The 23,286-nt window shown below is 45.1% G+C and overlaps 3 protein-coding genes across 6 annotated transcripts in view; 1 reads left to right on the top strand and 2 right to left on the bottom strand.

Annotated features, from left to right (window-relative positions):
• GID4 (GID complex subunit 4 homolog) overlaps positions 1 to 5,869 on the bottom strand; it is a 21,274-nt gene extending 15,405 nt beyond the window's left edge. Inside the window, 3 exon segments of the mRNA XM_015586636.2 lie at positions 5,146 to 5,455; positions 5,457 to 5,661; positions 5,755 to 5,869. Of these exon segments, the coding sequence (XP_015442122.2) occupies positions 5,146 to 5,455; positions 5,457 to 5,661; positions 5,755 to 5,869 (630 nt within the window).
• Positions 5,843 to 21,880, top strand: ATPAF2 (ATP synthase mitochondrial F1 complex assembly factor 2). Its single transcript, XM_006908444.3, has 8 exons — positions 5,843 to 6,155; positions 13,020 to 13,064; positions 13,315 to 13,460; positions 14,949 to 15,046; positions 17,100 to 17,180; positions 18,932 to 19,044; positions 19,565 to 19,680; positions 21,489 to 21,880. Exons 1-8 carry the CDS (start codon positions 6,023 to 6,025, stop codon positions 21,624 to 21,626), a joined length of 870 nt encoding a protein of 289 aa, XP_006908506.1. The 5' UTR covers positions 5,843 to 6,022; the 3' UTR covers positions 21,627 to 21,880.
• A 1,095-nt stretch (positions 21,881 to 22,975) lies between these two features.
• The window catches only part of DRC3 (dynein regulatory complex subunit 3), a 42,270-nt gene continuing 41,959 nt past the window's right edge, over positions 22,976 to 23,286 (bottom strand). For all 4 annotated transcript variants that reach the window (XM_015586630.2, XM_025044394.1, XM_015586628.2 and 1 more), the window contains one exon: positions 22,976 to 23,274. In XM_015586630.2, coding sequence (XP_015442116.1) covers positions 23,161 to 23,274 — 114 coding nt within the window. In that variant the 3' untranslated portion in view covers positions 22,976 to 23,160. The remainder of the gene's footprint in view (positions 23,275 to 23,286) is intronic.

The following is a 23,286-nucleotide window of genomic DNA, read 5'->3' on the forward strand; positions in this document are numbered from 1 at the left end:
TTCAGTCACTTAGTGTAAATACAGGGGAGGAGTGGAAGTAGTTGAGTACCCAAATCTGATAAATTCCCCAAAACTTTTCTAGTTTCTTAAAATGAGACCTCACTTAACATTAAAGTCTCAGTGTGATACAGCACCATCGTACTTTGTTTCACTTTAATTCCAGGGGTTCACTTTGTAAATAAATCAAATTGTCATGAAATCTGAAAATCTACCTGTTCGGGATGAACCTGTTTACTTATGATATGGCTATCACCCTCATCGTAAGCAAGTCCACTCCTCCCCTGTATTTACACTAAGCACCATCCTGAATTATTTCTCTATAAACTAGGCAGAATATTCAGAAAAGGAAACTTTCGAAGACTTATGTGGTATAAATTTCAGTTATAAACTGAAATGCCAACCCCAAATCAGAATACATTGTGAATGCCTCCTTTGCCCATTTCATGTACAATGCTTGTATTTCTTGATGAAAAGAGGAGCCTAAAATAAACAGGGGTAACAGGAGTAGCTTTTGAGGTTTAGCAGCCACCAATTACTGGTTGCTGAGACATTGCCGACTACCTACCGAACAACCAATTTCCTACTTTTTCATGCTGGCAGGGCCCAGATCTTGTTCTGGCACCTACCCTGGCTCCACAAGACCTGGTCAACCCTGATGGATCCAAGGCAAACATGTGCCCCTGTCTCTTTGCGAGTTATTGGTTTAGGGGTGAGCAACCTAGATATGTGTACAAGTCTCCCAGGAAAGATTCTGGCCTATGAAGAAGCTCTTTTTCTTTCTCTGGTGGCAGCATTGTCTGCATACAGTGCCCAGTCCTGTGGCAGTCATCTAGAGATCATGAGGAGAAACAGGCTGGGAAAATGCCAAGGATGGCAGCACAAAAAGATGAAAAGAAATGAGCCCCTGAATGAGCCAATCTGGAAGAAGCCCCCACTAAACTTCTCACAAAGCGAGATAATGGGTTCACTTATTCTTTAAGCTATTTTAAAATAAGTATAGTTACTTGCAGCTGAACACATAATAACTAGTGGATTTTATCCCAATATATACAGGTTCATCCCGAACAGGTAGATTTTCAGATTTCATGACAATTTGATTTATTTACAAAGTGAACCCCTGGAATTAAAGTGAAACAAAGTACGATGGTGCTGTATCACACTGAGACTTTAATGTTAAGTGAGGTCTCATTTTAAGAAACTAGAAAAGTTTTGGGGAATTTATCAGATTTGGGTACTCAACTACTTCCAAGTACACCATAAATTAAATAATAAGGCAATCTTCAAAAACTGTAATGAGCTCACTCAGCCAGATGAGGTCAGCACCAAAGCAAATGAGTTTCAATGAAGCTAAAATGCTCTCACAGTTTGACGCTATTGACAAAGGTATTCCATCTGAAAACTGCCAAAGCATTTTAAATATCTTCATCTGCTGACGTTGGCACTGAACATTATGTAAAGCGGCTGATCAGCACTAACAAGGTTCAGCAAAGAACTTTTATTAAAAGATACATAACCCTAATCTGAGGCCTTAAATTTCATGTATGCAGTCCTCACTGAATTCAATATAGTTTGGGGTTTCACAGATGCCGGAAAGGGTATCAGGTGGCAAGGATACTTGCTAATAAGATTAAAATTTGAACTGTAAATTGGCTAACATTCTGCATGGATTATCACATGCTCAAGAATCAAAATTTCAGTTTGGCCTCCATTCAACCATGTGTCTCTCTCCCATTCTGCCCAAATTGATCTTGATGACTGTTGGTGAACTCAAATACACCACAATGCAGAGAGCATTAACTATACAACAGGCTAGCATCTCAATGAGAATAACAAGGCAAATGTTTAGTAAGGTCTCACAGCACAGCTGTGTCCAACAGCTGCTCTTTTTACTATTCCTTTCACAGTGACCCTGACTCTCACTTTACTCTTGGCTTCTTGAATGGCAGAGGAGAAATAGAATAGTCACAGTAATAAACAACAACAACAACAAACCCAGTCAAAATCTCACAAAGTTTGAAGAACTTTTTAAACTGGAATCTCAAAAAAGAAAGTGCTCCAAAGAGCACACAAAGAGATGTGCAACATCATTAGTCACTAGGGAAATTCAAAACCACAATGAGATACCACTTCACACCCACCAGCACGGCCACAAATAAAAAAGATGGACAATTGCAAGTAATAACAAGGATGTAGAGAAACTGGAACACTCATATGCTGATGGTGGAAATGTAAAATGGCACAGGCATTTAGGATATCTGTCTGGCAGTTCTTCAAAATGTTAAACATAGAGTTACCATGTAACCTAGCAATTCTACTCCTAGGTATCTATCCAAGAGAAATGAAGACATGTCCAACACAAAAACTTGTACATGAATGTTCACTGCAGCATTATTCATAACAGCCAAAAAGTGGAAACAATCCAAATGTCTATCAACTGATCAATGGATAAATAGAATGCTATATATCCATACAATGGACTATTATGCAACAATAAAAAGGAATGAAGCAATGACACATGCTATGACATGGGTGAACACTGAAAACATTGTAGTCAATGAAAGAAACTAGATACAAAAAGTAACATATAAGATTCCACTTACATGAAATGTCCAGAATAAGCAAATCTTAGGAAAAAAATCAGTAGTTGCCTAGGGTTGGAGGAGGGTTACAGCTAAAGGGGTATGTGGTCTATTTTCAGGGTGATGAAAATTAGATTGCAGTGACGGTTTAATAACTCTGTTAACATACCCAAAACTATTGAATTGTATACCTTAGGTGGATGAATTCTATGGTATGTGAACTATATCTCAAATTTTACCTCAATAAAGCTGTTGTGAAAAAAAGAAAGCAGGAAAGAGGAAGAGTTATAAAAGGCAGCAGTATTGGAAGAAGGCTGAGTCCAAAAAACTAGTCCTGGCTGAAAAACCAGATGATGGGGCAATTCACATGCCAATGACTCTCAATGATGGGCCACCAACCAGTCCAGATGTAGGGCAGCATTCCTGGGCATGACCACTGTCCCCATTGTCACAAATCCTACTCAAGTAGCTTCCAGCCATTGGCCAGGTTTCTGCTCTGGGCCTGAGACTTATCAGTTGTGTACCAACTCAATCAGTGCTTCCACTGGTTCACAAAGAAACTGGAACCTGACAGAAATTCAGAAACAACACACTATTGACAAAAGAGCAGTTGCCGCAGTAACCAAAGCAGACTTCTCTTTGACACTTAACTACCCTGCCAGTGGTTCCCTATCATATCAGAAACCATCAAATTAAACAATAGGCACAAATTCAAGATCATTCCAAACATGGCCCACACCAGGGTCTCACTTCCAGAATTTTATGATTAGTTGCAAAAAACAAAACAAAAAAACTTGTAACTTCATACTAAATTCTCATTTTAGGCAAAAGAAGGGGGATTACCACATGAAGCACATAATTATGAAGACTGAAATACTTCAGCCACGATAGTTTTTCAATTACAATAAATATCATGGATCATGATAGAAATTTAAGTTTATAGTCCAAAGATACAATTACAGGAAGATGCAGCTTTCCTAATCAAAAATCATTTATTCCCACAAAACAGTAAGAAAAAAGAGGCTGATGAATGCTCTAGTTAGCAAAAAGAAAATGTATTCCCATTGTCTTTTGGGTGGGAAACCTACTTTCTTGGAATACTGAAAATTTAAAAGGGTAAAGGGCGAGAATACGGAAAAGACACATCCTACATTCTGTTTTCACACATGGCAGCACTGAGATAACACATCTCAAAGCTTCTGTAAGGCCTTCCAATGGGACAGATGTTTGGAGGGGCTTTTGGGAACAGCCTAGTAGGTGGGGTGTCAGGCTAAGGACAAAGGGGCAAAGGGAGGGGGAAAGTGGGTCCTGAGGTAGCTACAGAGGAGGAATGTTTTTGTAGAGAAGGGAGAGAAAAAGGAGTATTAACCACTGCCATCTCCTTTGGCTGGGAAAAAAACTGTCAATTGCATTACTATTTGTATGAGAGGGGTGAGGTGTAAGAAAAGGCCAGGGCAGGTGAAGCTGTAGTTCCAAAGTTATCAGGGGCTGACAGCAGGTACTCAGAAATCCAGGTAAAATGGGGGGAGGTGGAAAGACATGGGAAGGAAATATCTGAGTGAGAAATAAAACTAGATGAGTTAGGTTTCCCAGTACATGACTATCAGAGACCGGGAGGAAGCCTTAGCTCTGCAGATAAAAATTAAGAAACTGGAAAAAGGGTCCCTTGGAGATAGGAAGGAAGAAGACAAAGGTATGGGGTGGGAATGTCTGGGCCGGAGAGACTGGAAGCCTACTGGAAGTGGCCAGAGAACGGGGTAGGAGTATTAGAAGCCTGGGGCAAGAGGCCTGGTGGTGGTGCAGCTGTGAGGAGCTGGGTGTAGAGATCAAAGAGAGACTGGGACGGTGGGGGCGGGGGCACAGGAGGCAAGAGCCTAACAGACTGTGAGGCCCACCTAGCAGCACCCAGGATGTGTGCCTGGTCTTGGAGTTGGTGGGGGTCAGAGACCAGGAATCAGTTGTGGGCTGGGGACTCTCAGGCTGAAGGGGCTAATGGAGGGAGGGTGCTCCCAGGTCCGAGGGGGCTGATTAAGTTCTTTCAAAGAGGAAACCCTAAGGAGAGGAGGAGGACCACAGGGTCTGAGGATTCCTGGGACTGAGGAAATTAGGAAAAGGAGGCATGTCTCAGGTCTGGGAGAATTTGACATGGGACCCACCATGCGGAGGGTCCCGAGAAGGAGAAACCAAAGGAGAGTTCTTCGGGGTCAGAGAGGGACAAGAGGGAGGGCTGATCTTGGGTCGACAGGTCATGGAAAAGACCTGGGTTTGAGGGTGGCCAGTCGTGGGGGGCTTCCAGATCCCAGGCAGGCTTCAAGTCTGGCAGAGTGTTCAGGTACTGCCAGTAGCTGCTCACGACAGGATCCGCATGTGAGAGGGCAGGTCAGGGTTGGGGATCAGAGTGTGAGACACCAGCTGGGCAGGTCCCGGGGGTGAAGTGCCGGGTGCTGGAGGCCCGGTGGCAAGGGCCTGTCCCGCGGCTGCGGGCTCGAGGAGCCGGGGACAGGCACGGCCCGTGAGCGCCGCGAGGAGGCCCTCGGGCCCCGGCCCGGCGCGGCCGGGCGCTCACCTGCAGCACCACCTCTACGTCGTACGAGTTCCCTTTGCTCTTCTGGTGGCCGCGGAACTTGGAGCCGCTGTAGAGCAGGCTGGTGGCCACGCCGGGCTGCTGGGTGTTGATGGGCGGTGGCGGGATGAGCGAGGCCGCGGAGGCGGCCGAGGCACCGGCCGGCGGGGGACACTCGGCAAACCAGAACTCAGATTACTTGAGGGGTTTAATGGATGGCAGTCTCCATCTGAAGGTGAATAGATATGAAGGAACTCCCCTAAGACTGGAAGGAAAATGGAACCTCTAGGAAATGGGAATTGAGATGGATGGGACCACCCACCCGCTGCCTGCGGACCTAGCGTTCCGGCCGCCACCGGGACCCCGGGACCTGAGAGCAGGGCCTCCCCGTCCTGAGCTGAGTCCCCCTCCCCACTTGCCCTCGCACACACTCACACACACACGCGCGCACACACACACATACACACACGCGCACACACACATACACACACACAGCACCGCTTCCGATTGGCCCGGGCGCTCCAGAGGGGCGGGAGCAGGCTCACGCGGCTCTTCCACCCATTGGCTAGCGGAGAAAACACGTGGCGGGTTGCGCGAGGCACCCTCTGGGACTTGTAGTCTTCCCGAAGCGCGACATAAAAGGGGCGGGACGAAGTGCGTTGTGATGCTGATTGACTGGGGGCGTGTGCAGGAGGCACGCCGTTACCCGGCGCGCCTTTGGCGTCATGCGGAAGATGGCGGCGTCCAGGGGAGTTTGAGGGCTCTGGGGAGGCAGTGAGAGTTTTCCGTACAGTCGGAGTGGGCAGTTTGGGGATTCCTTTGCTCTGTGTTTCCTGCTCTAAGATTTCGCACCGGTGGTCTTCCCACCCCTTGAAACGCAATGTGGAGAAGCTACCTCCGCCTGCGGGACGGCGGACGCCGTCTCCTGAATCGGCCCCCCGGTGGCCCCACGGTCTTCGTGGGGCTGGGGTCAAACACCCCATCCCCATCCCGGGCCTACGCTCCCCCGGCAGGTGAGGGAGGCAAGGGCACACCCCCTTTGGCCAGGGACCGAGGCAGGCTAAGGTGGGCTGAGGGGTCCGGCCTTGCCGGGTGGGGTAACCGAGTTAGGGATCAGGCTCATCGAGGTATGTAGTCTTGGGAAAGAGCAGCTCAGACTAGGGCAGGGACAACCCGAGGGCACACATCGCGTCACGGCACTAGACAGTAATTGACCTTTGGCGTGTGCGGCGTTTCTCAGAGTTTCTGGCTTTTTAATAAGGAAAGCAGGTATCATCCTTGTTTTTAGACAGGGGAATTCAGGTTCTGGAACAGGACTACAAGGTCAGAGTAGATTCTGATAGGTTAGTGGAGGTCAAAGGTCCGCCTGTCTGACCTGTGTCCTAGGAGCCCGTACAGTAGGGGTCTAGAACCCAGGAATTCAGTCGGCCACTTTCTCTGTAGGTTTCCTGGCCCTACTTCCTACTGCCCTACCACAACCACTGCCACGTCTACTAAGGAGTTAATTGATACCTCGTTTCTTCTTCCTCCACTTCTGACTCTGATGAGGCCTGGAAGGTTGACTCTTTCATTACTCCTGTGGAGAGATTTTAGGCTAAGAGTGGGAGTGACTGAAATGAGTGAAGAGTAGTAATATTCTCTTTCCATTAAATTAGTTTTTCTGTGCTGAGGGCAGAAAGCACAGTTGTCTGCAAAACAGACAGGTGTGGTCCACACCTGGGTGATGTTCATTGTCAATTGCAAAAGATTGTATCCTGGTTAAACAGTAGTTTCTAATGCCTTGTGATAAGAGATATACAAAGAAACTTTGAGACCACAAAGAAGCACCTACTTCCATCTTGGGGTGTTCAGGGCCTAAAAGGGTCTTGAGTTTTTAAAAGAAGGCATTTAAGTTGAAAGTTGATTGATGAGTAGGAGTTTGATATAGAGGAGGAAGAAGAGTGTTGGGCAGCTAGAACACGTCTTTAGGAGATACTGGGCTGTAAGGGATCTTGCCGTTCCTGAGTTGCATCATTTTATAATTAATGGTAATCTAGTAAGCGAAATGTTTTCTTGAGTTCTGTGAATTGTTCTAGCAAATTAATCAAACCTGTTAGGCATCATTGGAACCTCCAATTTGGTTGGGTTGGTCAGAAGCTCAGGTGACAACCGGAACTTAAACTGGAGTCTGAAGGGGTAGGGGGCAGTCTTGTAGGACTGAGCCCTTAACACGTGAGATCCGATGCTAACTCCAGGTGCGTAGTGTTGACACTTAATTGAATTGTAGGGTACCCAGCTAGTGTTACAGAGTTGACTGGTGGGAAAATACACATTTGGAGCACCGAGTGTCTGTGTGAGTCTGTAAAGGAAAATGAGAAGTTGTTTTTTTTTTTTCTTTACAACATCCTGGGGAAGCACAGTACAAGCAAAGGCGACACATTTAGGCGTTCACATAAGCTGGTGAAAGCAGAGGGTTAATTTAGGTTAGTAGATGCCACTTCCCATTATGGTGGCATGTCATCTGCCATATCTTTTTCCTTTCTACGGCAAACAATAGTTTTAGGCTATTGAAAGTACTCGGCACATGGTAGGTAATCAACTGTGAAAGAAGATATGAATGAATGAGAGAATGAAGCACAGTGGGAGAAAGGTATGTGAATCAAGCCTCTGAATGCTCTACAAACATTTCTCGTTTTGAGATTCTGAGAGTATTGAGAGTAGTGGAAGGTTAAATCTAAGTGGGGCCTTCGATTGGCAGGTGGATTGAACTTGGGGGTTAGGAAAGGGTCACTGGGTTGTTGGAGGAGATATTGTAGCAAGGAGACCTGTATGAGGCTGTTTAGTGGTCCTGCTCTGTACCAGCTGCTTGGAGGGGAGGTCTTCTGGAAAGGCAGCATATTTGGCTAACTGTAAACACCCAGTAAAGTCAAGGTTAGAAGTCTTGTCTACTCTGTTTACAAATTATCACCTGAACAAATCATTTAGCTTCTCAGAGTCTACCACTTCAGAGGTGTCACCTGCCCTGTCTTCCTCATAGAGTAGTTATGGTGGATTGAGGGAGATTCTGTAGATAAGGTGGCCATTCTGCCACCTGTTTTTATAAGTAAAGTTTTATTGACACACAGCCACATTCATTTACATATTACATAGGGCTGCTTTCAATACAGGAGCAGAGTTGACTGGTTGCAACAGGGATGGAATGGCCCACAAAGCCTAAATTGTTTATTGTTTGGCCCTTACTGAAAAAAAAAAAATCGCCAGCCCCTGCTTTAGATGCTGGCGCAATTTGGGAAAAATGTGTTTAGTCATTTAGCTCATTTACATTAATTGCTATGACAGATACATTTGTCCTGAAGAATTTTTTAACAGATTTATTGAGATACATAACAATTCACTCATTTAAAGTGTACAATTAAATGGTTTTTAGTATATTCACAGAATTATACAACTGTCACCACAATCAATTCTAGAATATTTTTGTTGTCCCCAAAATGTGCCCTTTAGCTGTCACCCTCCCTTTGTCCCTTCCATCCCTCCAGCTCTAAGCAACCACTACTTTACTTTCTGTCTCTACAGGTGATTTCCCTATTTTGGACACTTTATGTAAATGGAATGTGGTTTTTTTTTGTTTTTGTTTTCAAGTAGAGTGTTTTCACGGTTTATGTAAGTCGTAGCATGTTATCAGGACTCTTTTTTTATTGCTGAATAATATTCCATCTTATTTATCCATTCATCTGTTGATGAACATTTGGGTTATTTTCATCTTTTGACTATTCTGCATAATGCTGCTATAAACATTTGTATACAAGTTTTTATGTGGGCATATGTTTTCAATTGTTATGTATCTAAGAGTAGAATTTCTGGGTGAAATAGTAACCGTTTAACCTTTTGAGGAACTGCCACACTGCTTTCCAAGGTGGCCATTTTACATTTCCACCAGCAGTGTACAAAGGTCTCAATTTCTCCATATCCTCACCAACACTTGTTATTATTTGATTAGAGCGATCCTCGTGAATGTGAGGTAGTTTTGATTTGTATTTCCTTGATGATAAATAATGTTGAGCATGTTTTTATGTGCTTATTGGATATTTGTACATTTTTTTTGGAGAAATGTCTATTCAGATCCTTTGACCATTTTTAATTGGGTAACTTGTCTTTTTATTATTGAGTTGTTCTTTATATAGTTGGCCTGAAGAATTTTGATACCAGAAACAGTTGATTGGAGCTGCCTGAGGATTATGGTTGAAGAGATGCCCGGAGAGAGGATTTCAGCTTTAAGGCTTAAGGCCCACCAGATGGCACTGTTTAAAAAGATAACGGTGTTAGGCAGCTCTGAGAAGGCACTGCCTCTATTCTTGGTGCACAGTGGGAGTTGTAGTTCAGAGGCTCTGAGTCTTTACAAAGCAAAGGCCAGCCCGGAAATTGAAGCTGAAAGAAAGATCATTCACTGGTCCATGAAGCCTGGGACAGGTTGAGCAGTATAGGGGAAAGTGACACAGAAAACAGCCTGTTTTTTTTATATGAATTGAAGCAACCTCACAGGAAAAGGGACACAATAGACATTAATTTCCAATTCAGCACTCTTCACATGAGTAGGCTTTTTTAAGTTGTCTTTACTTAACAGCCTGTTTTCTTGTGGCTAGCTTTTTACTTTCAACACTTTTTTTACATACCCATTTCCTTTTACCTACATAGTCCACAAAATTGTCTCTTCAAAGTCATTGAGTATGTTTTTGCCACAGAAACAGATGTTCTGTAAGGGGAGTGATTCATACTCTACACAGACCTAAGTTCCATATGATCCTACAAGACTAGACTATTTCTTTTGTCTTTAAAGATGATGTTCCTGTTGCTGTCAGCTAGCCCTGTATTCATGGAGAATATGGAAGTTTGACAGACTCCTAGTGGCCTCATGATTTGACTCATGTGACCCAAGACCTTTGAGGGCCCAGGTGAAGAACTCTCGTCTTTTGACATTGTTGGGGATTCTGGCTCCCACCAAATGAATTTTCCAGATCACGTTTACATATGCAAACCCCTTACCTGGCTCTCTCTGTCCTCCTTACTGTGATCTGTCTGGCCTTCTCTCCCCAGATCTGGTCCCCACTGCCCTCTCTGGGCATCTCCAACTTTTCTCTGCCAGATAGCTATAGTCTTGTCCTGACCATTTTTCTAGTTCAACAAAACCCTGTTCTCATGAGGCTCTGGACCTTTATGTAAGCTGCTGCTTTTGTTGGAAACTCTTTCACACATACCCTCTCCAAAAACAAATCCATCAATGCAGAATGGCTAATTCCTTCTGCTTTAGGTCTCAGATGGAATCTGACTCCTGGGAGCTCTTCCTTTAGCCCATGAGGAGATTAGGCTTCTCCAGCATGTATTTCAGTGTCCCTTGTACTTTGGCCATCATGGTCACTCTATCATTTGGCTGGCTTAATGTCCATCTCCCCACTAGTTAATGTCTTAAGGCTAGGGGTGAGCTTTGAGTCCTATTGCCAGGACTTACCACCCTTCCTGGAACAGAATTAATACTCACCAAAGTTTGTTTCAAAACTTCGAGTCTACAGCCATGCCACCCCGATCCCGTCTGATCTCAGAAGCTAAGCAGGGTCGGGCCTGGTTAGTACTTGGATGGGAGATCGCCTACAAAGACCAGGTGCTGTAGGCATAAAAAATAAAAAGGGATTGTAAGCTGACAAAGTCCTTGCAATCTGTGAGGTCGACCAGGGTTGCCTCACCTAAAACAAAACAAAACAACAAAAACTTCAAGACTGAAGTTTGCCCTCTACCTGTCACCTTTCCATTCAGAACACCTTTCTAAAACATACTAACATATGGACCCACCTTCAACTGAGGCCTGGCAGCCTCTGTGTTCCTTTTGTCCAGGTGTCATCTCTTTATGCAGGGTTTTCTCCTTTTTTGAGCAGTTTGGGTTGCCCCTTTCTTGCTCCTCAGTCCATTCCTCTTCCTTCCAGTTTTCTCTTCCTCTTAACAGATAAGGAGGTAGGTCTGACCAGGACAAAGGAGCCATAGCCTGACCAGCAAAGCAGAACAAAAGATTTCCTTCATGGGAAACCCTGCTGTCCTGGCAACTTTGAATAGTTAAGCCTGTGTCGTCAGAATCCATTCCTTGGCCCCCAGCTCTCTTGGACCAATTTCCTGGGGCTGTGTGCCAGAATGTTCTCCATTGGCACTGCCTGCTGAGGAACAGATCCTCCCCCTGCCCAGTGAGTCAGAACTTTCAAAGCTCTTCCCACTTGTGCCTGGACTGGCTTTGGAGAACATCGTGGACATAGTCTGGATGCTTCCATCCAGACATTAACAAGGAGGCCCCTGGACCTGTGTCGTACCTGCCATCTGAGTGAGACTGAGACAACATGTAAAGTAGGGAAATTTAAAAGCAGCAGGGTGGTATAAACCTATTTTGGTGTAAATGCGTGAGAGAATCAGTATTATGATTTTGGACAAAGATGGTAAATTGTGTCATAATAATACATCATCATCTTGGTGGCCAGATCTAATCGCTTAAAAAAAATTTAAACTCTGAACACAGAGTTTTGTCTATTTTAGTAACTGTTTTATCCCAAGTACCTAGAACAGGACCTGGCACATAGTAGGCACAAATATTTTCTTGTGGGGAAATAATTTGGGCCTCAGTTTGGTAAGTGTAACCATGGAAATGCAATTTTGGGCTTTTTGTGTAAGCATTAATGATAGCAAATGAGATTGATGAAAAAACTGATGTGATGTGGAAAACATAAAAATACAATGTTTGGAGTAAGACCAGATACTCTCTTTTCATTACCTCCTTCCCCCATGCACATAAACCAAGTTCTCCTGATTTTCATAGTCTATTTAAATTAATAAAACTAACTGAAGCTTGGTTTTTGAAAAAAAGTAAAAAGTTAAAAAGCATTAGAAACTAATGAATCTCCTTTTCCTTCACATGCTGCATCATTATTTCCAATAAATAACTTCAGTCAGGGACTCTGAAGGCTTTTAGTACCTGATGAGTATGTGAAGGAATGAACAAACGAATGAATGAACAAATGAATGAATGAGTGAATGGTAAGGACTGGATTATGGTTTATAGCTTCCAAAATGTGACCTATTTGCTCTTTATTAGTTGAAGGATCTGCATAATTCCTTATGCGCTGCTCTTGGTTTTTAATTCCTCCAAGAAAAGAGAGGGAGTGTATTTACATTTTTATATAAGATTTTATTCAAGTTATTTGCAGAAGGAAACACAGGACACAGATTTTCCCCCTTCTTAAGGGAAATGTTTGGAGTTCCTTTTGAATACACAGGCAAGCTGGTTAATTAGGTTAATTAATTGGTAGAGAGGATGGGAAATGTTCCTGGGATCTCTACTTACTGCCTGTGCATCACACGTGTGCACACGCACATTCACGCTCATACTGGCTTTCCACTCATGCCTTCTTAGAAGCATTGGACTCTTGCCTGAAATGTGTCTCTGGCTTTATCAAATTCAGACACCATCTTTAGTTTCAGGCACATTGTGCTGACATGGGGACAGCTCTAGCGGAGATAGTATCGGGGAGCATGCTTAGAAGTTAAAGCAGAAGGTGCTGGAAAAGTCTGTTGGGTCAGTCTGCAGGTTCATGATGCTGCATGATTAGACTATCCCTGGGTTTCTTGGCTAGGAGGGGCTTGACCAGTGTGTTCCTCCCTTATCCCTAGAGAGTGAATGTCCTCCTCTTCCCAGCTTAATCAGAAGACATTGATTATGTTGCATAGAGTAGGGCAGACCTTGAATGGTGATCTGGAAATCAAGCCAATCAGTCAGCATCAGCAATAATGATACCAGCTGGTCTTGTTACTTCCTGAGCTGTCTCAATGTGATTTTAAACTGCCTTTTTGAAAAATCTTTCTCACAGAAAGGAAGAGGTTTTATCAGAATGTCAGCATCACACAGGGTGAAGGTGAGTATCCGAAATTTTGACTGCCTCTTTTTCTTCTTTTTTTTTCTGTGAATGGATAGAAATATTTTTCATCTCCTACCAGTTCAGTGGGAAGACTACTCTTTGTGCTTTTGTCAGATATGTTTCTGTAAGCCCTCAGTGAAGGGACTCAGGGTTGTCTTTGTCTGTGCCAGTTCCAGTAGCTAAATATAGGAATGGTCAGTCAATTCCACTTACCAATCCCTGAGAGGTTTTCATTTGATCTTTCAAGGTGGCTTTGAGATAAACCTGGACCACAGGAAGCTGAAAACTCCTCAAGCCAAGCTCTTTACTGTCCCCAGCGAGGCCCTGGCCATTGCAGTGGCCACTGAATGGGACTCCCAGCAGGATACCATCAAATTCTACACCATGCACCTGGTAACAAGTTCACAAACCTACACCCTGATTCCTGCTTCTGGCTTCCTAGGGAACCTGGAAGAAATTTGAGACTTCTAACCAAATTGCAATAAAGCCCTTGGGGGTGGGCTGCAGCTACACTTGCCTCCTCGAATGTAATGAATGTTCCGCTTTGTGGCCTGGTCACCTGCAGTTCCCTGCTCAGAGTACTGCTGGATGGCTGGTTCCTCCTCTGGTCTCAGGGCAGATGTTATCCTCCTTGACTGCCCAGCTGTCTTATTTTCTATCATGGTAGCTGCTTCTTTGTTTCATCACCACTTATAAATTTGTAATTGTCTGTTTCATGTTTATATGGTTATTGTCTGTCTCTTCACTGCCTTGTAAGCACAGAAGGGCAGGACCATGTCTGTCTTACTCACCAGCACAAGCCAACCCTAGCATGAAGTTTAATTGGCACTCAGTAACTATTCATTGAGTGGAAGACCCCAAGGGGCAGTTGGGTGAGGCGAGGCCTTCCCTGGCCCTCATCCATACAGGGTGACTCACTGGGGTGCTAGAGCAGCCTGGGAAAGGGGTCGGCCTAGACTGTTTAGGTCCAAGCTCCACAGCTTCCAAACAGTAACCTCGGGCAAGTTATTCCCCCTTCTCAGCCCCATGTTCTGCATCTGTGAGAAGTGAGTGATAACAGTATCTGCTCCTAAAGTAGTATCAGGTTGGAATAAGCTAATACATAACAAGCCCTGGGTGTGGTCCCTGGCACAGAGAGAGTACTCAGTCAACATAGGAGTTAGTGTTATCATCCCTGTTCCTGCTGTGCTCAGCCTTGTAATATAGACCCATGTGGGCTTCCTCAACATCTTCTCAGCCCACTGCAGTGCTGGTCTGCTCCTTTGTCTGATGACATTAGGGTGACAAAGCTACAAACTAATCATTAGAGTACCTGAGCAAACTCCTATTGACACCACAGATCTGAAAAATAATCCTGCTTCTGGTTTGGCCATTTTTTCCCCCTGCTTTCTAAGGTGTTAAGGGAGCCAGCTGTTAAGCTTTTCAGTCATATTAGAATTCCAGTAATGCTTATGTGTTGTGTTTACTGAATTTGACTCTCTGGGCCTCAGTTTCCACATCTCTGAATTGGGTATAATAGTACCTATCCAAAGAATTGTTGCGAGGATTAAATTAAATATGGAAGAGCCTGGTAGTAAAATATGAGACCTTGGGACGTTCATTAATCCTAGAGCCATGGCAAGAATATTGTGAGTACCATAAGCTATCACATGTAGTGCACTGTTGGTACAGAGCCTGACTGTAATAAGCTCTCAGTAGATGAGCTGCAGCTGAGGTTGTGGAAACACCTTGGGTCAAAGCCTTTGGGTTGGCACTGCTGCTCGCTGGATGGTGCTGGCTGGTTCTCCTTGTTGCTGTGGGCTGGATCTAGTATCCTCAGGAATACAGGTGCTTTGCCTGGGTCTAGCAGGTGGTGACAGGGCTCTCTGTCTTTTGATTCAGACTACATTGTGCAACACATCTTTGGACAACCCAACCCAGCGAAACAAGGACCAGCTGATCCGAGCAGCTGTAAAGTTTCTGGACACCGATACCATCTGGTAATTGATGTTTAGAAGGGCATTCCCTTTGGACCAAGCAAGTCCCTTGAGCTGTTTTGCCTCATTTGCCCAGACAGTTATCAGTGGAAGAAGAGGCAGTCCCTTTTCCTTTATCTTACAGGGCAGGGATAGCAGTCTAGTTGACATCAGCACTTAGCTGCTCTGCAAATCTCTAAAAGGGAGGACTCCTTGGGCTGCAATGGTGTTGGAGCAATGGGCACTCCTCTTCTGTAGTCCAACAGCTCTCCCTTAGTCTGGGGCAGGGTGGGGTGGTGGCATATGCAGCTCTTGCAGGCTCTAGGACCAAGGGGTCACTTTCCAACCTCCAGCAAGGCCTCTGACCTTGGACTTTTGCTTACCAGCACATTCTCATGTAGGCATTCTTATCACTACTTGTCAGCCTAGACACAGATGGCTAGAAGTTGACATTCAGGAGCTGGCTTCCTCCACTTCTAAAATTTTCCCTGTGTCTATTATTTAGTTATTTGTGTATATATATGTGTATGTGCATATATATGTACATATGAAAAACAAGAGTTGGCTCACGCAATTTTAGAGGCCAAGAAGTCCCATGATCTGCCATCGGCAAGCTAGAGAATGAAAGCCGGTGGCATAATTCATTCTGGCTCTGAAGGTCTGAAAAAAACATGTATACATACACATACATAAAGAGATTTTATTATAAACAATTGACTCATAGGATTATGGAGATTGAGAAGTCCCAAGATTTCAGTCAGCAAGCTGGATACCCCTGAGAGCTGATGGGGTGTAAGTTCCAGTCTGACTGCCAGCAGACTTGAAAACTAGAATGAGCCAGTGTTTCTGTTGGAGTGCAAAGACAGGAAAAGAACTGATGTTTCGGCTTACGGCATTCAGGCAGGAGTTCCCTTCTTTATGTTCTTTAGCTAATTTGTTAGTGATATTGAAGGAGAGTTGAAGAAACAACTGAAGTAGTTGAGCAGCATCGTGTCTGCTGGCCCAAGTGCTCTAGAATCTTGAGTTATCTCACAGGTGGCACATGGAATCAGCACTGAGGGCTGAGGAGGGGCAAAGGGGCTCCTAGAGAGGCATCCAGCAGTGCCGATTTTGAGTTGCTAGTCAGAAAATCCAAATGTGTTAGGGGCCATTTGATTGCAGTGAAAAGAAACCCATTCAATCTAGGGTTTTCTTGAAAACTATACAGGGACCCTGATAGGAAATGAAGGACGATAAGCCACCAGATAGTGTACTAGAGTGCCTCCCTCTCCCCTGCGGGGAGAGTCCACCCACTTGTCTGCCCAGCAGCCCGGCTTTTCCTGCACACTCATGATCTTTCTTCCCTCTGCTAACACCAGACTGGCTTCCCACAGTGCCTGCTTGGGTTCCAGTCCCACAAGGCCTTGCAACTTAAGCTCACCTCAGCTGACTCTGTCTTCTATGTCTCTTAGTCAAAACAAGTGGCATAGCCTGGCATCAGGTGGTATCAGGCTTCCATGGCAGTAGCTGTATCTATAGCCAGAAGGCAGTTGGGCTCATGAAGTACAAACAAGCAACTTGGTCTGTGGCCAGGGGCCACGCTCTCTTGAAGAGTGTGGGTAGGTAGGGATACAGTGACCGAGCTTCTATATAGCATTCACATCCATCATCCTAGGATAAAGTAGGTGTGGATCCGGGGTTACAGTATTAGTGTTTAGAATGGTACTAATATAGTGTTGCAAGCCTTGACCCATCAAATAATTGGGGACATTTAGGACAGTGACTCTCAAACTCAAGCTTACATTCAATCCCCTGGAATGTTCGTTAAGACACAGATTGCTGGTCTTCGCCCCAGAGGTTTTGATTTCTATAAGTGTGAGGTGGGACCTCGGAATTTGTACTTAAACAAGTTCCCAGTTGATGCTCCCCTACTGGCCCCAAGGGTCACAGTTGAGAACCATTGCTTTAGGGGAAGACTTGGGCTGGGGCGGTGGTGGCGAAGTTTTTTGCTGTTGCCTTTTGTGTTCTTCCATTGTCTGTCACTGAATGATGGAATTGTACTTTTTTATTAATGAAGGTGATTTTTGCAATGAATTAGCTACAGGGTGGAAGAACCACAGACGTTAGTGGAACTTCAAAAGAATGAGTGGGACCCAATCATAGAATGGGCCGAGAAGAGGTAAGATGCGTAGCCCTACGGTGTTGGCAGTTTGTTGAGATTAGCGGGTAACACTGAATAAGCAGAGCCTTCAGCTAGTGGACTTCTTGAGTCCAGAGCACCTTTGGGATTTGGCACCTCCCATATGTTCAGGAATAGGGCCACCTTGGAAAAAATACTCCTCAAATTTATTTCAGCCACCATGCACCAAGTACCTGCTCTTAGTACAACCTGTGCTGAGTGTAGGAATGGAGCCCCAGCTCTGCCATGATTGGCTATGTGGCCTTGGGCTAGTGACTTATCTCTGAGTGACAGCTTTCTTATCTGTGAGTGGGGCTCATAATCCCTACCTCTTAGGTATTGTGAGGAGTAAATGAAGTGATGCTCAGCATCCTGCCTGGCACACAGTAAATGCTTACATTCTGGCAGTTACCATCTTTACCATTGTCACAATTCCTACATTGTTAAAATAAGTCATAAAATGGCATATATGACATATACACACATGGAGAAAAGTCTGGATACCATCCTACAAAATTATATGTAACATCCTGTGGATATAGGGTGTCTAGGAATTAATGATACTCCATATTTTTCTTTAGCAGGAAGACTCTTTTTTGCAAACTGAGCAGACTATTGATGTGGTGACAAAATTCAGTTTCATTTTATTCCAAGGGGACTTTGAAAGGGCTACTGCTTCGGTACTACCTTGACCCTACAGTATTTTATAAGCTTATGTAGATTACTTTTTGGTGTAGCATTTTTCACAAAAGTGATGTCTGTCAGTTCATCTCATTTGTACGTACCTCCTGAGTGCCCACAGCCAGTTTGTCTCATTTGTACATATCTCCTGAGTGCCCCCAGCATGCCAGGCATCCTTGGGTTCTATAGTAAAAGGCATAGCCAGTGCATTAAAGGATCAAGTAAAATGTAACAACTGTAGTACTGTGTGAGAACGATGAGGATACAGTGTCATTTTGGAGTCTAATGAAATGTAACAGTAATTTAGGTGCCTGGAGACCTTTGCTGTGATACAAAATTGTCAGCTTTTTGTTGCAGTCAAGATTTCTTGTCCTTAATAATTTTTAGAAAAATTTGACTATTTCTTATGTTCCATTTGTAATGTTAAAAATTTTAGCAAGAATATTTCTAAACCAATGGGAAAAATCAGTGATATAAGAAACAAAATTACAAAAATTGCTTTTACTCCAATGTTTTTCCTGTATTTTATATAGTTATGATTATTCTCAAAAATGCATCTTTCTTGAAGCCAGTTCATGTCCCAGACCAAAAACAATGCCTTTTATATAGTAGAGGCTTAATAAATATTTGAAAAAGTGATTGAATGATATAGGACATATACAAATATTATTATAAGGAAAAGAGTATTTAAAAAAAATTTTCATGACCTCAAATGGGAAAAACTTTCTTAAAAAGTTTAAAAAGCAGGTAGACCATGATTTTGATGGAAATTCCAGGCAAATAGAATTTCAGCAGCCTTGTATAAGTGAAACCCCTGCTTGCGTGGCACGCTAACTATGCTTCCATTCAGGGCAGTTTCTTGGTCCTCTGCCTTTGCCCTTGATAGAAATTATTATATCAGGAGTTCACTGACCACAGTGGCCGTTGCTTCCAGAATCCCCAAGACTGACTCCTTCACCACAGGCCCTGAAGGGGCACACACCTACTACTTAGTAGTTTAGGACTTTGCTTCTGGACAAAAGCTAGGCTACACAGCATGCCTGGGGGCATGCCAAATCTTTTCCTTTCAGATATGGTATAGAGATTGGCTCTTCTACCAGTATAATGGGGCCCAGCATCCCAGCCAGGACTCAGGAGGTGCTCGTCAGCCACCTGGCATCTTACAACATGTGGGCCCTACAAGGTATGCATGGTGCTTCCTGTGGGCCTGGGAGGAGGGTAGGATAGGCATGGGCATCCGAAGCCCAGAGGGTCACAGGAGCACTCTAGGCAGTGGCTCTGATGCTGTTCCTTTTGCTCAGTCTGAGGGGACAGTAGGCTCACGCCCTTCCAGGAGAAAGTTGGCTTTTTTTTTTTTCCTTCAGGAGTTCAAGTCTCATTGGCCTGGCCTGAGTCCCATGCCCATCCATGAACCAATTACTGGGCCAGGGGATGGAATGCTCTGATATGCCAGGTTTAGGTCATGGGCCCACCCTAGGTAGGAACAGAGGAGGGATCTCCCCCAAGGAAAACCAGAGTGCTCTCGGAGAATGGGGAATGGATACAGAGCTGGTCAGAAAGCAATGTTTCCTATGGCTGGTCTCCCTTACCTTGTGCCTTTGTACCTCTCTAGGGTTGTAGGGCCTCATAAAGAGTAGGTCTAGCAACTGCCCTGTTTTGGAGTGGAGGTGCCCTGAGTCCTAACTTGGCTTGTGTCCCTGCAGGGATTGAGTTTGTAGTGACCCAGCTCAAGTCCATGGTGCTAACTTTGGGCCTGATTGACCTACACCTGACAGTGGAGCAGGCTGTGCTGCTATCACGCCTGGAAGAGGAATACCAGGTGAGGTTCAGCCACTGGCCTAAAAACGAGTACCTCGAGTTCCTACCTCACCCTTCCCAGATTCAAACTAACTAGGGGTAGGGGGTTACTAACCTATCTGTTTTTATGTAAACTTCATTTTTATTACTTTTGTATACAAACAGAAACCAAAACTAATGGCCAAAGTATTATCAAATAATAATTATAAAAAAATAACAGTAGTAAGTGCTCCCCCTATGTTTCAGCATTGTGCTCAGCTCTCCCATCATTCCCTTCCCTCTTCTAAACAACCTGGTCAGGTGGGGGCTGTTGTTATCCGCATTTCACACAGGAGGACACTAAGGCACAGGTCACACCCCGGAAAAACGACGGAGCTAGGTTTAGAGCCAGGTCTGATGACTTCAGGCCAAGGTCTTCACCCCGACACTGCAGGTGGGGATTAATGGACAGAACTAGATGGTTTGAGCCTGGCATACCTAAAATGACTGGGAGCCATGTTTGTACTCTTGGAGTCAGAGCCTCTACACCCCGATATTCACACAGTAGGTCATCTGGCTGGCTGGGAATACAAGGAGAGCTGCTGTTTGTGCACGAGTTCTGATTTAGTGGGCCTAGAGTTAATAAGGTTTTGTTATGCTGTCATTTGCATTTTTTAACCCTTGAAAATTATGGCGGTCTTTGCTGTCTTTTTGTTGTTATTCTTCCAACCTCAGAAGGTTAATTGCTATTACAATTTGGTTCCTAACACAATGAAACCTTTTTGTAATGGCAGTATTGCTCAAGTCCATCTAGTCATCTGCTCAGAAAAAATGTCTGGGAAAAAACTTTCCGTATTTCAAAAGAGGCTATCTATTCTCTGCATGTTAGAAATGATTAAATGGGAAGAGGGGTGACCTGTGGATCGGATATGAGGCTGTGAGGGTTTTGGGAGGTAGGGAGCTAGGAAACCTGGTTTCTGGTCTGGGCTCTGCTTTTGACCGTGAGACTTGAACCAGGCCATCGTTCTCTGGACTTAAGGTTTGGTCCACCACAAAAATGGAGAGTAACTTGGATTATGCACATGAGTTCTCAGAAAGTATGAAATGCTCTTCAGATCGAGATTGGGCCACTCAGAAATGTTGATAGCTTCTGTGGCATGGCAGATTATGAGTTCCTGCATGAGCTGAGGCAGCTGGGCCAGGCCATCTGGGCCCCTGGCCAGGGAGGAGCCAGCAGGGTTGAACTGGAATCACACTGACATCTGGACAGCCACGCTTTGTGTCCGGGGTTTCTCCCTATAGTTCTTAGAGTCTGGAGAATATGCGACGCTGCCCCAGTGTGCAGAGCAGAGAGGCCTCTGCAGTGTTGCAGCTCCCCTAGGAATTAGAAATGAAGTGACCAGATGGCATTGGTTGATTTTTTTTTTTTATCCCACCCATGTGGGGGCTGCTGGCAGCCCAGCCTGGTGCGGCAGCTCATAGAGGGATGACATTTTACAGGCTGCCTCATGCCCGCCTCCTTGTGGGAAGAAGTGTGAGAAGGGGTGGCACACAGGTCGAGCCTCACGGGAGACACACGTGGTTTTGGTGCCTGGCCTGCCTAGTAGTGGGCACCCACTGGCCCTGGGCCTGGACTGTACTCCTCCCAGACCATCCATACCCTGGAGAAAACAGTGCCTGCTCTGGCCACCTGCGTGTTCTTACCTGTTGCCTCCCACACCATGCACGCCTTGCATATTTTGGCAAGATTGAAGCCTATGGCCCTCAACCCAGCTATAGGGATGGTATGTGGCTCTGTTTGGCAGGCAGCTGGGCACTAGCACTCAATAGCATTTCTTGTCTTCCCCTCAGATCCAAAAGTGGGGCAATGTTGAGTGGGCTCATGACTATGAGCTACAGGAGCTGCGGGCGCGTACAGCCGCAGGTGCCCTCTTTGTCCACCTCTGCTCCGAGAGCACCACGGTCAAGCACAAGCTCTTACAGGAGTGAGGCCTGAGTAGTACGCACTGCAAACCTGGCAGGACAGCATCTGCACAACCACGGGCTCTACCAGCCTGCAGGACACCTTGGCTCAGCCTCTACGTGGCGTCACCCTGAGATGCCTGAGATATAGCGTGACTTTCTGGAGGTCAGCTTAAATCCAACCTAGATGCCTCTGCCCCAGCCAGCATTGAGCAAGGACATAAGTTATACGAGTGACTGTCTTGACTCTGATTTTATTAAATATTTCTCCACTCTGGAAAGGTGTTGTGCCCTGTTTTCATTTGCACCTCTCTATTTCTTCATTCCTCTTGTTATGTCTCGGTTTCACCAAGGCCCAACAGTTTACCTTCCACAGCATGATCTTATATCTGCTGCCTGTGGCTGAGAACCTCATTCTATCCCCAATTATCACGTCATCAACAGAAAACTCTATGTGTGGCCCTGAACCTTCAGCCCAAAGCCTTTTATTTCCCTGTTTTTTAATCAAATGATCTTTTAAAAGTGAGTCCTTTTTGGTCTAAGCTGGTTGTTTCTACTTTTTCCTACTATTTTAGAAAAAATGATTTACTCTTAAACATAGAAAACCTATGTTACTTCTGGGTTAAAATCCTGGGCAGGCCTAGGCAAGGCCACCTGACATGTGCATGTGTCCTACTTAGGGAGCCCAAAGCGTCCTCCTGACTTATCCACTTAGCCACTTACACAGTCCTAGGAGGTAAGTACAGTGTTCTGGTGCCAGGGCCCAATGAGAGGGAAGCTGGAGAGTCTGGTTTCAGGCACCAAAGGCTTTCTGCGCTGTCTATCCTTGTATACCTGAGTAACAAAATGGCATCACTCCCATTCATGGGGCACTGGTCATATGACAGGTACTTCACGCTTTCCATGTGCGTTCCTTGAACCCCTTGACTGTGCTCAGAGAAGGTACTGTCACATCTCTACTACACAGATGAAGCTCAGGCTGCATAGGTGACATGGGATGCCAAGCCTATACTCTTAACCTTCAGAGGGTCTTTGGGTCCCTATAGCCAAGCTCAGAGACATGAGGCCACAGATTCTGCCTCGGTGGGCCAGCCCAGGCCCCAGTGCTGTGCTACAGCCTCTCTGGCTTCATTCCTCAGCACCCAGAGGAGAGAAGGGCTCAGTCCACATTGACCGCCACTGCCTACAGCCAGCAGCCTGCTCTGGGCTTGTCAGAGGAAATGGCACACAGCTGACAATAGTCCACAGACAAGAGTCTAGCCCACTGGGCACCCCCTAGGGGTTGCTCTCAGATTGACCTGCTCATCTTGGCCTTTTTCTCCAGCTCATACATTGAATGTGAATTCTGGTTATTTCTTTAAATAATGGAGAAAAGATGACGTAAGTCCTTTATTTTTCTCTACATTTGGAAGTTTTTCCAGGGATGGGGGAAGAATGGCATTATGAGGGTTATAGGTTGAGAAGTCTCCAGTAACTTCCGAGGCAGTCAGTGAAACAGGCACTATCCTGGTCAGGGCTGAGTGCTGTACTTTCAAAAAGAACCCTCTGTGCTGACACACCCCTAATCTATAATGTCGCTGCTATCCAGGTTGTCCAGTTCATTCTGCATGTGGTCGATATATTGATTGATCTCCTTCACTCGCTTGCGGTTCCTTATGATCTCATCCTTGTGAATCTGGGGGGTGAA

This window comes from Pteropus alecto, unplaced genomic scaffold (genome assembly GCF_000325575.1).
Source record: "Pteropus alecto unplaced genomic scaffold, ASM32557v1 scaffold52, whole genome shotgun sequence".
Lineage (NCBI taxonomy): Eukaryota > Metazoa > Chordata > Mammalia > Chiroptera > Pteropodidae > Pteropus > Pteropus alecto.

Coding starts and splice junctions, on each gene's coding strand:
- ATPAF2 (XM_006908444.3), top strand. CDS start 6,023: ATGTGGAGAAGCTACCTCCGCCTGCGGGACGGCGGACGCCGTCTCCTG. Junction 13,461..14,948: donor AATTCTACACCATGCACCTG/GTAACAAGTTCA, acceptor CTTTTGATTCAG/ACTACATTGTGCAACACATC. Junction 15,047..17,099: donor CTGGACACCGATACCATCTG/GTAATTGATGTT, acceptor GCAATGAATTAG/CTACAGGGTGGAAGAACCAC.